Below are 18,361 nucleotides of genomic sequence, written 5' to 3' on the forward strand. Positions count from 1 at the left end.
TTAACTCATTTAGTTGTCTTCTATTCTTTAGTTTTCCTTAACTCACGTCCTATGAAAACATCAGTGATGGACACTGCTAACTTTTCTTGCACAAGATAAACAGGCATATGCTCTATGTTTTGTATGCGTAGTAAAAATAGCAAGCTCAGACAGGGAAAGGACTCACAGTAGTTACTTATCAGCATGCAACACAGTAATATATCAACAAGTAATTCAATCAACTAATAATAGCAAGTGAGTAAAAGGCAAAGACCCATTCACTCCTAATTTGTAGGAACTAGTCTGCAGAATTGTGTCATGTGTTTTTGAAACCTCTGTGTGCTGTAAATATCATGCATGGTGAAACGACTCATTCTTCAAAGGCAAATGCTCAATTTAAATAAAATTTAAATAAAAAAGCTCTTGACTTTTTTTTTCTTAAAGATAAGCAATAATTTATTTCTCTTTCATCTTCACAATTATCACATACTGTCCAACTACATGACCAATGCCACTACATAACACAGGAAAATTGCCCACCTACACTTTACTTGGACAAATACAATTGCAATTTACAGATTAAATGTACTGTACAATGTGTAGTTGGAAAAATGTCATTCTTATCTATAAGATGGGATGTGGCATATGATTTATAAACAGATGCAATCTAAGATGTAAAACTTTAAAACTTGTTAAGACAAGGATACAGTATAAAGTGATTTGTTTTGGTATTGTATTGTTACTAAAGTAGAAAAAAGAAAGCTAGAGAAATAAATACAGATCTTAAGTTACCAGATATGTATTAGGTTAAGAAAGTAATTGGTTTCTCCACTTTTTTTTTTTTGTTTTCCTTTCTTTTTATTTTCTTTTTTTTTTTCTACAAATGAATAATATGAATATATTTCAGGATAAAGAAAGACTGCCAGATAAAGAAGGTACCATTATATGAAAAACAAATGAAAAATTGCTTACAAAAAAAATCAAACTATAAACAGTCATGAAATATATAAAAATGCCACATTGAACGAGGCAATCGTACTCTACCTAAACTGGTAGTATACTCTCTGAAAGCAGTTGTGTTCATACAGTAGTAACTGATAAAAAGGCATTGTGCACTCTTGTGCCATCTGGAGATTTAGCACCATGTGTCATCAGTTCTTGGATTGTCATCCAGTTGTCCAAGATTTTCTTGTTTCTCTTTTTCATCATCTTTTTGTGACTCAGTTCAATGATGTTTATTTCCTTTTTGCCCTCACTGCCACTCTGTGGGCTTTCCTTAAGACACTCCAGCCTGCTCCTCATCATGAACTCCCGCCGCCGCCTCTGCTCCTTAGCTCGCACCAAATGCTGCTTCCGCTCTTCTTTGCTCCAGTAGCGACCCATCTTCATCTCACTCATTGTATCATCATCCGTCGTCATCCCGCTGCGCTCCTCTTTAATTTTTAAGGCACGTTCCTTCAGGATTCTGTCTCGAACTGGTCTCTTTGTAATGTACCTCGTCCCATCACTCCTTATTTTCACTTTCCATTCCATCTTGGGCTCTGCACACTTCTGGGAGTCCTTGCACATGCTCACCAGGCTGAGCTGGCTTTGGGCGTACTCCACAGCAGACTTCTGCTGGATCAGCTGCATATAGCTCTGATAGTGCTTTGCATGAGCAGGTATATTCCCATACCTGTAAGAAGAGCTGTGATATGGAGACAGGTAGGGAATGTGCTCACCACTCTGCTTTTCCTGGTCTGTGAATTTCCCGCTTTCTGATGCCACTACTGCATTCTCAGCAGCACTGTTTTGCTCAATGGGTTTGGTTTTGGCTGAGGTTGTTTCCTTGTTGCTGTGTCCTGAGGATGACTGATTAGCCACGACTGTGCTCCTCAAGTTTTTCCTATTGGTTATACTGATCATTCTCTGGAGAGAATTATCAGGGGATCGCTCCACTGTCAGTGGAGTGCTCCTGCAACTTTCAGCTGTGTTGTAGGCGCTGGAGCTGTCCTTGTCAGACTTCTCAGGGTGCTCCATGATGTCATCCAGTTTGCCTCTTTGTACATCTATGCTGGTGTTATAATTCCTGAACCCTTCATCATGTAAAGCCCAAATGTCTTCGTACTGATCCCTCACCTTTTGGAGCCGGTGAGCTTGCATAATATTCTGACATTCAAGTTCAATGTTCCTCAGCTCCTCATTGAGTAGCTGTAGCTCATGCTCCACTCCATCTTGCTCTCTTCTGTTGCACTCGATCATGCTGCTTGAGTAATACAAGTCATACTCCCCATGGTTTCGAATCTTGCACTTCAGTTCCAACAGCTGTCGAAACCTTTCACATTCCTCCTCTGGGTTTCCTATGAAATCAGATTCAATGTATTCCCCAGACACAAAGCTTTCGTTGCACTGGAGGTCAACGCTTCCTAAAGTATCTTGGCTGTGGCCCAGCCCCCGTTTGCTCTGCAGGGTAGCACTGTTCTGCTCCTCAGGTACATTTTCTTGCTCCGAGCTCTCATCATTACGTAGACTTTCATCTGTAGGTCCCACTCCACTGTCCTTCTCATGATTGTTGGACGATGAGGTTGCAGTGTCTGTAGTGCCATCCTCCTCTTCAAGTTTCTTTGGCTAAAAAAAAAAAAGAGTAAATCAAGATGATTATCAAATGCAGACCATATTACATGAGAATATTTTCCAGACCTATTTTGCTTAAACAGCTAGAATCTGATTTAAGCTGAATAAAAACAGATCACTAAACAGCAGTCCTATTGCTTATAGCTTTTAAACATTTCTGAGACATGCTGTGGTGGCCATATCGAGTGCACTAGGTGAATTACTGCACTAGTGACATACCTTCTAAAGTCCATAAAGAAATGTTTCCACCTCTAGCTAAGCCATCTCTTTGCAGTGCTTAAAGATAATTATCACCAGATGGTGCACTGGTTTCGATTCTGGATGATGGCCAGAGACTGGTAGAGCTGAAATCTTCTCAGACTTGTGAAAAAGCTTCTCTATTGGTACCACTTAAAAAAATCATCAAGCAAGCAGCCAGTCAAACAATGACTAGTACAATCAAAGAAGATTTGAAAAGACTACTGGTTGTTTTTTCTTTTTAAACCAGTGAACACCTTGTTTGCTCCTTGGAGACGGGCAGGGTTGATGCCTGCAGAGGGCTAGCCTGTTCCACTACACCTTCCATTACACTTCTTGTTTGCAGTAGTCTGTTTCCAAAACCCTTTTCATTTTGAATTCTAGAATTTTGCTCAAGCAGACTTCTCTCTGCTGCGTCCCTGGAGACCATTTGTGTTTGCTAGTTAGAGTTTAAATTCCTTAGAAATAAAAAGAGCCTTTTACCATTAAGGGTAGAACAACACTGAGTGCTCACCATGGGCATAAAGTCAAGCTTTCAGGCTATTGTTTTTTAATTCACACTCCACTCATGGTACCTAACCTATTTACAATCTCAACCTATTTATATTCTCAAAGAATGTGAGATAATACCTCTCTGAAGTGACAGGACACTTTCTATTTTTTGAACTGGATAAGCAGAGTCATGCAGAGTGCAATTCATATGGCCTGTTTGCCAAATATCTAAGTGTACATAGTACCAAACAAACGGTGTTTCTCTTTCAGGAAGTGTAATTACATAATTATCTATGATAGCAGTAATAATCAAGGGAGAAAAAAGGTACAGCACACCCAGTGAAAGGAAAGAAATTCAAAGAGGCCGCTGTCATTATTCCCTTTTTCTCTACTTTGACAGACAGTAAAACGGGATGAAAACGTGTCTGCTATCGCATATTTTTTTCTCTCTTCAAGTGCATCTCATGATCATACCCCCTTCATCTGGTTTCCTTTCTTCAATTGTTAGGAAAAAATAATCGTCTAGTCTCAGAAAACTAGAAATAACTAGAAATAACCCTAAACACAATGTAATAGTGGAATAAAAGAAATATTGAAAGAAACAACACCAGGAGAATTCAGTGTCTGTGACAGACCAGTTAAAAATGTCAGAAAAGATGTTTTAGCAATCTGTTGTCAGACAAAATATGCAAAGAAAATCTTTAAAATTGTAGCATACATTTTATACTGATCCTTTGGCACATACAACTTGAAGCTGATAACAAAATGCACAATAAATGCATAATTCTCATCTTGCTCTGGTAGCCACGTTGGCAATGTGCCAGCTACTTCCTCTCACTCTCCCCAAATGGAAACTCTTCCCTTGAATTTAAACATCATGGGACAGAACGTATTCAGTGTTATCCAAGGGATCATGCAAAGGTTCAGTGTTTCCTGATGTCATGGGGTCAGAATTTTCTAGAAATTAGGTTTTGAAACTCCAAATGAGAAAGGAAGATTTTAACGCAAATACTACAAGTCTTTAAAATTAATTGGTACATATTTTCTTTATCTGAGATCCTCTCAGATCTTTCTACTTTTCTGCTCTAAAAAGATAAAGAGTATCTTGTCACAGGAAGGAGCAATATGAAGAGTAGTGCCAATAGTCTAAATAGTTAACTACTGTAGAATTGCTATATAATTATAATTTACCTACTGCTCTTTTCCTCATCTTATGCATTACTGAGAAGATCTATAAAGTACATTGGAAGATTATTTATTGAGGCTTTTGTTATATTTCTCCAAAGCAGCTGCAACACTTTAGCTTCATTTTCATGAGTAGCTAGAGAAGTGGCATGAATGCCATGTTTTCCCACACCATGTGTTTTTTAAGAGTCCTAAAATGTTATATTTTACACAGGAATAAAACCCTAATGTCTTGACAGTTCTTCATGAAAAACAAGAGTAACCAGAAAAAAGAGTATTATCATTACTTTTAAACCTCATACAGTTGGCCTCATTGATTCAGCCTGTCCAGGTCTCTCTGAAGAGGCTTCCTGCCCTCAAGCCCATCTAAGCTCCTGCCCAGCCTTGTATCATCTGCCATCTTACTGAGAGTGCACTCAATCCCCTCATCCAGAGAAAGATGTTAAGCAGAACAGGCCCCAGCACTGAGCCCTTAGGAACACCGCTGGTGGCTGGCCACCAACTGGATTTAACTCCATTGCCCACCACTCTCTGAGTCTGGCTGTCCAGCCAGTTTTCCACCCAATGAAGAATGCATCCATCCAAGCCAACATAAATCAGATGGATGGGATTGATTTTACCAAATATATCAATAGTGCTGTCACCTGAGTATCAGGTAGTCACTTTGGGTTCTTCTCCCTGTCAGGAGCCTGTAGAAGTGCCTGTACAATCAGATTCTTCTCATCCTCAAGCAGATATTCATATCATGTTAAACCTTTCCCCGATATACAGACATTAGCAGCTAGTTCCATTAAGAAAATGGAAAGTAATATAGATACTTTTTGTACCGTATGTTTTTGAGATCATTTTTGTTTTTAAATTCACTGTGACTCAAGTAAGGTAGCCCCTAGCATTTCTGTCCTGGACTTGTCATACTTGCCAGAGCTCCTATGCATGTGCAGACTTGAGCTTTTTTTACAACATTAGATTATTTTAATTTTATTTTGAAAAGCAGCAAGCCTAATTCCAGGTTAAGTCCCTTCTGAAAAACAAGAGAGAGTCTCCAGCTATCAGTGCCTTGTTGTTTTTGTCAGTGTTATCTATTATCTATTCCAAACAAAGCGTTTGTTTTCAACCTTGTCAATCTCTTCAACAATTACTTCTGTTTGAAATACCAAAGGGCTCCTTAGGCCTCATCTTTGCAGTGAGAACTCTGATAACGAGATGGCAAACTTGGCAGTGTGTACAATCAAGCAATAAATGAACCTCAAAAGATTCTGCATTTCAGCTCCAGCAAGCATTCATGCCTATAAAATGGCCAATCTTGCAGGAATTTGGATACCGTTCTGCTCTCATTTTATAATTTATGATATATATTCAGAATCAAAACCCAGACTGCTAGTAGAGTCTGAAGGCAGAGACTCACTCAAAGGCTTTAATAAACACAGCCACTGGGCTACTCCAGTCTGACTCTGACAGTGAGAAGGAGATCAACTGCAGTGAGAGGAATCTCCAGTGGCAGACTAAACACAAGGTATTCTAGCCACGAGGGAAGATTGGGTTTGATTTCAATGGTACACTAAAAGGGAAAATGCTCTTCTAGAAACAATGCCATTCTTTTAAAACAGGCTTCTCTCAAAGAAAATTTCCCTCAGATATTTTCACTGCATTTGAGCTTTGAATGAACAGAAATGATTTTTTTTTTAATCCAATTCTTTCTCTTCTTAATAGGTTTTGATATATTCCATGATACTGATAAGAATTTCTGCATGGCAAATGTATGGTATTCTTCTGAGAGTTATCTCTGTTGCACAATGAACTGTGATGTTGTAAAGGGGAAGGAATACAATGACTTATAAGAAATGGAGAATCACATCTTTCCTCAAGGTTTATTAGACTATTCTATAAAAAGAAGATACAATTTTTTGATTGAATTCTGTGGAGTGTCTCAAAAACATACAGAAAAGACATGACTATCTACTCAAGTCTTCTATTACAAACTGTACCAATTTTTTCTGTGACAGCTCACAACTAAACTGAAGGGGTTGTCAGGCATTGGAACGAGCTGCCCAGGGAGGTGGTGGAGTCACCGTCCCTGGAGGTGTTTAAGAGATCGGTGGATGCTGCACTCAGGAAATAGTCTAGTGGTTGATAGCGCTGGGACTCGATGATCTTAAAGGTCTCTTCCAACTGAAATGATTCTATGATTCTAAATGTTAAAATGGCATACCGTAAAACAGACTCATATTTAGAAGGATATTCTGCTGTATTGTGTATTCATTCCTGCAACTTGCAAGATTCATAAGAAGCCAGAGGACTATGTTTTGGTTTACAAAATCAAGGCTGGCGTTGGAATGAAATCTCCACAGCCAACTGGGGAGCTTGAAGATACTCAGCTTGGCCACTGGCAGCAGCAGCAAGAGTGATTTCATTGCTCTGATGGATTATCTGATTCTCTGTAGGAAACTGCTAGTTTCTCAGCCTAACAAGGAGTAAAGAACCAGTTTTTTGACTTGTTGAGTCACTCCACAGAGTCTAGAGAGACAAATTACTGATGCCCCATTACACACTAAGCTGCATTTGGTTGATTTGTTTACTCATCAGAAGAGCAAAGACATATCTGTCTGTCCTAGAATTACTTCAAGTCACCCAACATCAGACACCAACAGAGAACAGTGATCATAATTTTTTCAAGTGTGGATCTCTTTACAGCAACATAAAATCTCAATAGGGGGAAAAAAGATATCCTTAGTATAAGGTTGCAATGAGGAATAAACAATCTCAACGGTTCTGTGAAAACACCTCAGAAAATACTTGTGTTCAGTAATTAACATGACACACAACCCAAATTCAGTGAAAAAGCCAAAGCTTGACAAGAACTTGGGAGTGGAAGGTCCCAACTGTGAAGTGATTTCAGAAGTCTCAAACTTTGTGTGAGGGTCTATTAGGGCTTTGTAGATAGATCTGCTCAAGAATTTCTACCAGAAGAGGGGTGTTTTTTGAACACATCACTATGCAAAGGAGTCACTATGAGTCACTATGTCTCACTGCCTGGAAAAGAGGGTCGTATCTAAAAGACCATTATAAAACCTGTTGCAAAGCTCCTTTCACCTCTGATCCTGGAGTTACTCGACTTTGTGTAAATAACTAAATGCTTATAATATCAAGGATTTGTAATCTGATCTCCCATATTCCAGATAATTGACTTAATTATTCTGTCAGTGTCTGTCCCAATGAATATTTATGTACAGTGAATAGCTTTGAGCTACCACTTAGTCAGTAGCCTAGCATCATGGCTGTAGAGGAGGTAAGAAGTAAACAAGTTAGCTGCATGCTCAGACGCCCAGTGTGACCAGGCAGTTAGGTTTTTGAAGTCAGGTCTCCCATTAGCCAAATAAGCTCCCTAGTTTCCAGAGAAAGGAAGGTTCTCACAGTACTTCTCTCTCTCATCACTTAAAAGGAAAATGCCTCAGGCTCTGCTTTTGAGCAATTCATAATGGGAAAAAAAGTAGAAGTCACAAATTTCTGTGGATGGAAAAACAGTTTCTCCCCAGTTGCATATACACGGAAGCTGGGAGATGAAGATGGATTTTATTTCTTATGCTCCACACAGGTCGGCATGCTAATAGATCATTTGATCCAGGCATGGATAAGGTCACTTATGCCCTCTGTAATAAAGTACAACTGAGAAGACCCATGTCTTAATGAAACTGTATGGCTGGGGATGCACATGCATCTTTGCCATAGTCACAGTGCTTACAGCACATATGGGCAGGTAATAGTCAGGATAGCAGCAAACTGCGACTATGCTAACAATATGCTTATTTGTCTCCATTAACAAAACAAATGCCGAGCTGTGCGCTGTCGGTGTAAGAAAAATACACTTGTATTACAAAAACACCTGTTGTTTATTTTAAACACCTCTTTCATCTTGTTTCGCAAGTTCTCTGGTGCAAGAGCTGGCTCATACCTTGTATGCATACAGCAGGAGGGGCATCTATCTCAGGTTGGAGCTCTAGCTGCTACACTGATACAATTCATTAAAAAAAATCTCCTAAATTGTTTGCTAACAATTAAAAATGAGGCCTAAGCCTCTGTTGTTCTCCTTTTCCTTACCTACAGCCTGGCAGAGTTCAGAGCATTTTAGAGACAGAATTCTATCAAAGCCTTTGACTCCATTTTACAGTATACCATTTTATTCTTTGTTAATAAAAAAGTATACCTTGCAAAATTTCATATGATATGTTTAGTAGCAGTCCTACCTGCTCCACCTCATTTGCTGTGTACTGCATCACTTCGTTATGCTGCTCTTCCAACATTTCCAAGTTTAACTCCTCCAAGAATTCATTCCTTTCATCATCCAGCCACCCTTCCTCCAGCTGCAAAGAATACATTAGTACATTATATTACATTAGGAAGGACACATGCTTAAACAGGGTAAACCCAAATGGCAATGCTTGACTAGTTCTTTTTATCCTAATGATTCTCTTCAGAAAGCCAGGCGGTAGGAGTTTGTGTCTCAGAAAGGGAAGAAGAAAAAGGATTAAAAAGAAAGGGACTCGTGCCTTTTATCCTTTCTTGAAACAGTATGACTGATTTTCTCTCATAATGAAGGAGACTGCACAGCACAGGCATTATTTCCTTTCAAAAGGTATGAAAGGCGCCGCGCATAATCCTGAAGCTGTCATGTTCATTACTGCCAAGAGCTCCCACGCTGAAAGAGCGGCAACGTTGCTAATAGGGCCAGGAGGCAATTGGGCTCTTTCCTCTAACAACTTCCATCCCAGCGCTGTGCCCTGCTGCCGCCACCTCAATAGAAACCTTATGTTGCATTTCTGTCACTGTTTTCTCATTGATCTTCCAGGTAAATAAACAAACAGAGGTGTGACAGAAAGATGTGGTGACTTGAAGGGAGGTTATTTTTGTTCTTGCCCTGTGCCTGGAAGCAAGGCTTGTTTGTTTTTTTTTTCCCCAAGTGTAAAATAATATTTAGACATTGGGTGAAGACGGTGTTGCAAATGGACAGGAGGGGATGCTATGTCAAGTGAGTACATCCCCTTCCTGCACCACCTTTGCACCCTTCACATCTTTCTAAAATGATAAAACAGGCACTCCTGGCCTAAAATGTGATTCTTCCCATTTTGTTCAGTGAGCACGTGTGTGCACATGGCACACATTCATTTGTATCTGTAATCCCAAGACAGATGACACACTATCGAAAAGGAAAATATTGGTCAGTGGCACCCCTGGCTATAATCTCAGGATTGTAGTGGAAGGAAACTGTTCATTGTTTTGTGGCTGCTGAAGGAATCACAAGAGGAAAGTGACAAAAAGGTACTAAAAAGTGAAAGCCTCAGCATTAGGCAATTACAAAAGTAACAGCTATTCATGTCCCAAGACAGGAAGAACACTGTAACACAGGCCTACACCTACAGCAGAAGAGCTGCCTCCAAACCAGAAGAGCTCCGGCTACAGATGCGTCAGAAAAGTTAAACCAAACCAGCAAGCAGTAGCTCAAAGATACACAATGTGTGATTGATGCTGTGTGGTACTTCTAGCTGAGTATTGGCAGGAAACAATTTCTTTCGTGAACTCTGATGTGCTTTTTACCTATGCCAATGAACTCCTTTCTCTTATCAAAAACATTAGCCTTTCACCATTTCCCTTGGAAAATCCAGTCTCCAAGAGTCTGAGATTAAAAGGAGGCTTTTTTTTCTTGACGACATGTAATTTTTATGTTTGTCCATGACAGGACTTTCAAACCATTCTGTGAAACATGATTCTGGCCACTAATTTTGTTTAATTCTCCTGTTTTGTGGGGTTTTTTTCCCCCCAAGGGAAGTAGGAATACAGCCTTCCTCTACCATAAGATACTGTCATGGTTTAACCCTAGAGAGCAAATTAACCACTCTGCAGCCGCTCTCTCATTCCCCTCCCACCACCACTCCAGTGAGATCGGGAGGAGAATCAGGAATAAAAACATATAAAACTTGTGTGTTGAGATAAGAACAGCTTACTAACTAAAATGAAATGAAATGTAATAAAAAAAGCAAAATTGATATAACAACAATAATGCAAAGGAATATAACCCCCCAAAAAGAGAAATAAAGAGAAACCCACAAATAAGTGATGCACAATCCCGTCTCCCAAATGAATTTCCCTCATTTGAGGAAATCATAAAGATTAACAAATTTGGAGGACAAAAGATGAGTCTCATTTGGGCAGATGTGATGCTTTGATTGTGGCAGACTAATGTGAATATTTATGCTACAGCTTTTAGAATGAAGATAATATATGGCTTAGTGTACATTTGCACTACATACACTATGTGCACATACACGCATGTGAATGCACATGCTTTTGACATTTGTTTACACACTACACATGCTGGGTGCTCCTCTGCTGCTCTGTTTCAAATCTTAATTATTCATTAGTATTCACTGCTCAAATAAATGGTCAGAGAACATTTTCTTCCCTGTTACTGAATGAATGTGCTCAGCAGTCACCCTTCGAGATTGGAATATTGCCATTACCATTTTCTATCTAGAAATAAAAGCCTGCTTAATCCTGCTGTCTTTTATCAGAGTCAAAGCCACACAACTGTCAGAAATGAGTTTGCAGACAGCCTGATTTCTGACATAGTAGAGCTTTTTCTTCAGTATTGTATGAATATGTTCTTAAAACACATAAATTAAGCAAAAAACCCAACTCAACACCAAAGCCCCAAACCCAGACCAAAACACACTGTTATCATTCGAAAGGTGCACCCATATGGAAATCTGTATTGCTACAGCTAAGTACTTCCTTTTCTCATATTGAAGTAACTTTGCCATCTACCAGTCTAAACAAATATAGAGAGTAAGTTTTCCCAGAGGTTATGTTTTATCAGTGAGTGGGTTTCTGTCCTCTACTGAAATCCAAAATCTTAGTGAAAAATAGTAATATTGAAACAACTATTTCAAAACTTCTGCAACTTAATGCAAGGGCTCCAATTTTGCAACACAAACAGCTTTTTTTTGCTGTACTACACCACCAAGGTTATGGGAATTGTTTAGATTCTTGAAAAACATAAAGGAAATGGAAGTTGAAATTGTGAGTCTTTTATAACTACTATATTCAAATAGAGATTCCAAGCGGCACTGAATTATACTCTCTTGATTTAATTCATACAGAGTATGCAGCTAGCAAGACTCTGAATATCAGATCAACAGCATGAGAGACAAATGGCAACATAACCAATTCTGAATTGTTGGCAGATAGAGAGAACAGTGGCAATATAATGTCTTTTTGTTTTGCAATAGCATATAAACAGAATATAAAGGGAAGTACAAACAGCACTCTCCTTCCAGTCTACCTCTCCTTTAGTCTGATAAATCAACCTAACATCTGTCATCTGCAATGATACAAAAAATTCTTGGCATGGTGAGATTCTTGGCATTGACGTAATTTTATGTTCAAACCTATAGAAATATTTCTAAAAGCTTTTGAAAATGCACTTCCCAAGATACAAGGACATTCTTGTGACTAGGGCACATTGAAAATAACTAGATCCATGTTGGCCAATGGTGTTGTAGAGAAAGTCCCACAACTGGTACATAAATGAATAGTTTACACACCTGCTTACAAACACATACGATACAAAAAGACATCACCAATGACCAGCTACAGCTTGGTGTAAGATCATATAAATGACTGAGGTAAGTATGGGAAATTTATCCCCAGAACACATAAGAATCATCTGGTGAGTAATATGCATTTTTCAAGATCTACTTCATATTTTACTAATGTGTTAGTGCCGCCAGCTTTATTTGCATATCTGCTTACTCTGACTGCTGGAAAGGAATCAATTAGTTTGGAGAAAACAACCCCTAGGAATCTCATGTTATTTTCTTTGCTGGCTAAACAGGGGCAAAGCTCTGCAATTATCTGTTTCCTCCTTTCGTCAGGAACTTTGGCATTCCTTTTTCTCAGTAGCTCATTACTTATAGTGACAGGGAATGTATGGTATAACCCAGGTTCTGGCTCAGTGCATCTATTTAGTCTAACCTGAACCTCCGGTCTCGCGACCAGCAACACAATTTTCTTGCATTCTTCGCTGGAGAGCAACGCCACTGCCTCTTCCCGATTCTGGACATCTTGGCCATTTATCTAGAAAACAAATGAATGTGGCACATTAGTTTCTATTTCCACAAGGCAACACACAATAAAGGGCAGATAGCAGCTCATTTGAGCTGAATGTATGGACAATGAAACTCATGCAATGGGCTCATCTTCAGCCCCTCAGTGGTAAGTGCCTTCACTCAATTATGCGCTTACTGTAAGAGCTGTATCGATCGTTGAAGGATGGTGGACATCAGAGGAAGCAGTTATGTTCATAAATGTCCAACCTGCGCCCTGGTAACATACATCTAGCAACACAATTAACCAGCCCCTGACAGGTGACGTTCATCTTTCTCCGTTCAGAGTAATGGAAGTGTCACTCTGAGATAATAGTGCTGGTGGAAGCAAGACTGGTAATGCTACAGCTGAAATCAGTCACACTGTATGCTGGTAGTGAGCCAATTAGAGAGCTACAGTATTATCTCTCACCAGGCAATACTTACAGGCCACTGCTTATTGCTGCTTCATTTAATGATTTCATATTTGCGTGGACAGCTTAGTATCCAGAACCACACAAAACATATGTATCCCCCTTACAAGGGGATAATCAAAATAAAAGTGGTTCTCCAATGAGAATGTGCTTTTCTCGCTGCCTTTTTTCTGTTCTGTCACCTCATTAAAGCAGCCACATCCAGGATTACATGGTTACAGACACATTTTGCATTGTTCAAATCCCTTTATTGAGGGAATTAAATAGAAATCTTATTTTTCATATATATTTGGGTTTGTGCAATTCATAGCACAAGAAGTGGATTATTCTCATTGTGGCAACAACAAAAGAACCCTTGGTCTACTTGAAAATGGGTGAGAGCAAAATGGGAAGACAGAAAGATCTGAATAGTCTAAATAAAATCTTGTAAGGGTTTGATTTCAAAGTAGTAGGAAATTCCTGGTTGAAAAGTAAACAGAAAGTTGCATTTCTACACATTTGGCCTGAAAGCCTTGACCAAAAATCACAGCTCTAATTCAGAACAAAGAAAAGCCCAGAGTACCAGAATTGATCTAACCAGCAATGACGAAAATGTCTGAGGCCCTTCGAGGCTTACATGGAGGGATAGCTGCAGTTTGTGGGAGGCCAGACAATCATTTGGTAACGCAGAGCTGCCCTGACTCAAAAAGTAGAGGTGTGGCCACAGAGGTGCAGGAGCAGATCTCCAGCTTTTGCAGCACACCCTGTGTGGTTGTAGCTCCTCCAGTGACTCTTACCACCAAGCTGCTGTCCCTTGCAGGCCATGGAGGCCACAGCCCTGCTGGCCCACACAGCCCAGGGATGTCCACCCCAAACCAGCTGCACTGTCATGGGGGATGAGAAGAGCTTTGGCCCGCCCCACAACACTGCATTCCCACTGATAGTACTTCTCAGCAATGCAGGTTGACAGCTAAATATAAAGGAAGTTTAGGCAAGTCTCACTCAACCTCCCATGAAATCTTTCCCTTGACTTTGTAACATTTCATGCAAAATATTCTGGTTGTTCTCAGATGCTTAAGGAGATTGTGAAGGTGATGGGAGAGGTGGGAGGTTTGTGAGAATGAGAAGGGGCCAGTTTCAGCCTCAAAGACATGAAGAAATCTGCTGTAATTTTGTGAGAAATACATAAACAGAGCATCCCTCTGAGCCTGAATCAATGCCACCCGCCGCACATATAAAATGCCCCCTCAAGGATCCCTCTCTGTCCCAGCCTCAGTGTAATCCTCCCGTAATGGCACTGTCACCTTCTATTTCTCTGAGTTATCTCATCAATAAGAGCAGATAGAGGGTCAATGTGTTTTCAGATATGAAAGTAAACCCCACATAACTCTCTGGGTGTTAACTTTAATGATCAAACCATAGCTATATATCAGCACTGACATTAAAGTAATGTTCCAGTCTGCAACAGGACAGTAAAATTACCTATGCTTTTTCTTTCATTCCTAGAGTCTTTACTCACAACTGAAATGATTTTCATTAGGAACTGGAGAATGTTTGCCTGAACTGCTGTTTGCTCTCCACTTCACTCAGAAATTTTAGAAAGCTAAGAAAGGATCAGAAAATGGATCTACCCTCTATTTCCTTATTTTGAAATGCATAGAGTAGGAAGGAAAGTTGTTCTTACTCAACTGAATAAACTAGGGTTTTTTTTCTGACTTTTTGAAAGTTAAAAGTATCATTATATCCTCTTTGCTTTCTTCAGTAGGTATTTTATAGAAAGATGCAGAAGGCAGTGCACTGACTTCTTCACTCCTAGCTGCACTCAATTATGTGGTCCCATAACCCCAGGTGCTGCCAAGGGGGCTCACTGCCCTCATACCATGGCATCTGTGTCTTCTTAGTGGGGAACACCATCCATCCTGTGAATGTTTTCACATTCAAATCATATAGAGAATAAAACAGTAGCCACTGAGGGAGCCCTAATATTAAAAGGTAATGTCGTTTCCTCTCTAAAAAATGGGTCACTTTGGTAAGCCAGCTCATAGACTCTGTTGTGTTAAGACTTTCAAAGCTTGTATCAGGGTAAGACATACAAGTTCAGGTTCCAGAAAAGATGTTTCCTGCAGAAAAGATTGGAGGGAAAGAACAAGCTGATCTTACAACAATCTGAAAGCTCAGAGGCCTAAATTAATGAAGTCCTATTATGGAACAGGTTACAGAAAAGTAACTTGTCATCACCAGGGGCTGCTTCTGGGTCTGCAGTGAAAAAAGTGAAAATACAATGGAAATCAACTGGGAATCTCAACTAAAATTGTTCAATTCAGCAAAGAGTTTCCAATCCATTGATTTTTGGTGGCTGTTTTGTGATTTTGTCACTATGCCAAAAAATGTACTATTCACTGCCAGCTGAAAACAGAAACTCACTGCCATTCTAGCTCCTTCCCTCTCTGTACAGGCACACTGCCCTCCTCCAGAGCTAGCAGCTGGCTACCCTCACCAAGGTGGCTAAGCTGTTGCACACAAACCTGTATTTAGCACAGCTCTTCAAATGAGCTGCTAAATAGAAATGAAGGGGAAAACACCCCCACCAAGTTGGCAGATTAGAAAAGAACTTGGAAAAGCAATGTTTTCTTGGTGGAGTAAACAAAATACCTAGAAAAGCCTAATGAACTCCCTTCTCAAGTATGTTCAAAACTAGCCTTCGCTAACAGCACATTTTTTTGTATGAAAAGTCTTACCATCTATGCTCAAAACAAGTGAGTTTACCCAAATTTATGCAATCAGTTAATGATCAGCAAATCTCTGACACTCATATTTATGTCTGCAGGATCCTTGCTTAATATTTGACACTGAGATGAACATAGTGGAAATGAGGTTTGCTAATAAATATGGCATAAAAAAAGACATGAGACATAAGGGCATGAGCCAGAACGAGTTTGTCATTCTCATTTTTCAGTACACACACTCTAGCTCCCGGCTATTCTGTTAAAAAACAGACAGACATGGATTTTCTCATCGATCACAGTAACAAAGAGAACTACCTTCCCTCATTAACAGTCCACAGAGAAGACAGCCTGTGTGTTTGTCTGAAGAAAGAGTTTAAGGAAGAGTCTATTGTCACATACTTGCAAAATGCGGTCTCCTTCACGGATCCGGCCGTCTCTGGCAGCAATGCTGTTTGGATCAACCTGCACAGGACAATATTCAGTAACTGAACATCAAAAGATTTTGACTGCAAATGATAACAGCTGCACAATTGCAAAATTTGAAAAAATACTAGTTTTATTCTGTATAGAGGCAATCTGAAGTTTCCCTTAGAGTCCTATGAACTCAACAGTTCTTTAAATAATTGCCTAAATAAGAGCCTAAAGACAGAAAGGGTTTGGAGTGTATGATTTTCAGATGAATACTTTCCAATGCCACCATAAGGCATTACCTTTCATCTGCCAGAGCACTAAAAATTAATGACAGAGTCCCTCTTCTCTGAAAGTTCACTATGGACTGAGATGCTTCTGCAGCAGTTGATACCTCTATATAAATGGATCTATCTTGGGGAAGAGAGTAGCTTTATGTCTCTTTCATGGAAACATTTACTGTTAAATGATTATCTCAGTTATCAATCTGTTATTTCCTCTGGAATTTTGCAGCTCACGAGAAAACAACAAAAAAACTCCAAAGGATCTATATTGTATAGATCACTCACAGGTACTGTGTATCATTCCTGGTCTGAGTCAGTTAATTTTAAGTTAGTTTAACCTAAGTAGATGTTTAGGGCTCCATTAACAGTTTATCAAATTCACTATAGCTCATCCCTGAGCAATGACCTACTGTTCACTGCAGAGCAATTCGATCTATCACCTTTCACTTGATGGTTATCTTAAATCACTTATTTTACTTCATCATGCCATAAGCTATTTCTTTAAACCAAATATTTGAGTTCAGCATTTGGCTTGCAGGTTACATCCTCTACAGCTGTTAGATAGTATTTTCTTCTTGTGCGTTGTCATAGAAAGTAAATGATTCTGAAGTGCTTAATCAAGTATGAAAGACAATATAATTACATTCACTTTAAAAGGTTTGAGAAATTTCTACCATGTAAGAAAATCAGCTCATTTCAGACATAATCCTGGAGTGTGTTAACAGATCCCTGCACTTTCTTTGTCCTCATAAGGTCAGAGTTTCACAGCAGTGCTTACACAACTGGAGGAACACTTATTCTTGGGTAGTTTTCTATTAATTTCTCATTCTTATTCCAAAGCTGCACTTTTCAGCTTCTTTGACATTACTGCTGCCCTGTGAATGTACAATCTTTCCTGCATCCCTGTTCACTGGTTTGTAGGAAAACTCTCTTCCCTGATCTTCACTGTTCATGAGCTTCACTCAGAATTTAGAATCACAGAATCACAGGATATCTCAAGTTGGAACAGATGCACAAGGATCCTTGAGTTCAACTCCGTGCTCTTTGCAGGACCACCTAAAAGTAAATGATATGATTGAGAGTGTTGGCCAGATGCCACTTGAACTCTGACAGGCTTGGTGTCACAACAGGTTCCATCCTCTCAGTGAAGAATCTTTTCCTTATGTCCAGACTTGGCTCAACATGTCACAAATGAAACAAGTTTGGAACATAGTTCATGTAGGACAATCACCAGTGAGTTTGGACTCACAAGAGTTCTGCTTTATCCAGAAAAACAATGCTTTTTGAGTGGCTGGAGACTCAAAGGGAACTAGTGTCCTTGGAAGTCTTGTGGGCTGACCCTGTGAAACATTAATATTGTACAATATGCGTGGGATGACAGGTTTTCCCGGTGAAGCCAATGAAAACCTGAGAGTTCACCCCATCTCAGGATTCAGTATTCTATTTTTTGTCTGGAAAAAAATTAAATTATTAGTCTTTCTGACATATTCCTCTCCCAAGCTACTCCCTCCACCCACCTGTGGTATGTCTATATGTACACAACTGTGACAAAAACACAAATACATTAAAAAATTATTATCCACTGTTACAACTACTGAGGCTCTGCCAGGGGAAGGATGCAAGCAGGACGTGGAGAAGGTGCTTTTCTTCTTAAAAACTCTGCCTGATTTCCATTTTAAGTGTAGATTCCTTTCAAAATTCGGATGATGCTCATACTGCTTTGTACCTCCCTAACAATGATGTTGTAGTTAGAAGCATCCATGTTAAAGAAGCTGACTGGTAATAATTACAATTCTTGGGCAACATAAGTTAATCTGATAATCTGAACAAACTGAAAGTGACACGTGATGGCTGACACATCTGCATTCTACTCTCAGAGCACTTGCTCT

The 18,361-nt window shown here is 39.5% G+C and overlaps 1 protein-coding gene across 3 annotated transcripts in view; it reads right to left on the reverse strand.

The window, feature by feature from the left end:
- Positions 1 to 1,059: 1,059 nt before the first annotated feature.
- Positions 1,060 to 18,361, reverse strand: part of PDZRN4 (PDZ domain containing ring finger 4) — a 240,483-nt gene continuing 223,181 nt past the window's right edge. For 2 of the 3 annotated variants that reach the window (XM_062020457.1, XM_010197521.2), the window contains 4 exons: positions 16,180 to 16,242; positions 12,532 to 12,633; positions 8,748 to 8,864; positions 1,060 to 2,586 (listed from right to left, as the gene is read on the reverse strand). In XM_062020457.1, the coding sequence (XP_061876441.1) occupies positions 1,060 to 2,586; positions 8,748 to 8,864; positions 12,532 to 12,633; positions 16,180 to 16,242 (1,809 nt within the window). The remainder of the gene's footprint in view (positions 2,587 to 8,747; positions 8,865 to 12,531; positions 12,634 to 16,179; positions 16,243 to 18,361) is intronic. The other variant, XM_062020472.1, reaches the window with a different exon arrangement.

Source organism: Colius striatus, chromosome 1 (assembly GCF_028858725.1).
Source record: "Colius striatus isolate bColStr4 chromosome 1, bColStr4.1.hap1, whole genome shotgun sequence".
NCBI lineage: Eukaryota > Metazoa > Chordata > Aves > Coliiformes > Coliidae > Colius > Colius striatus.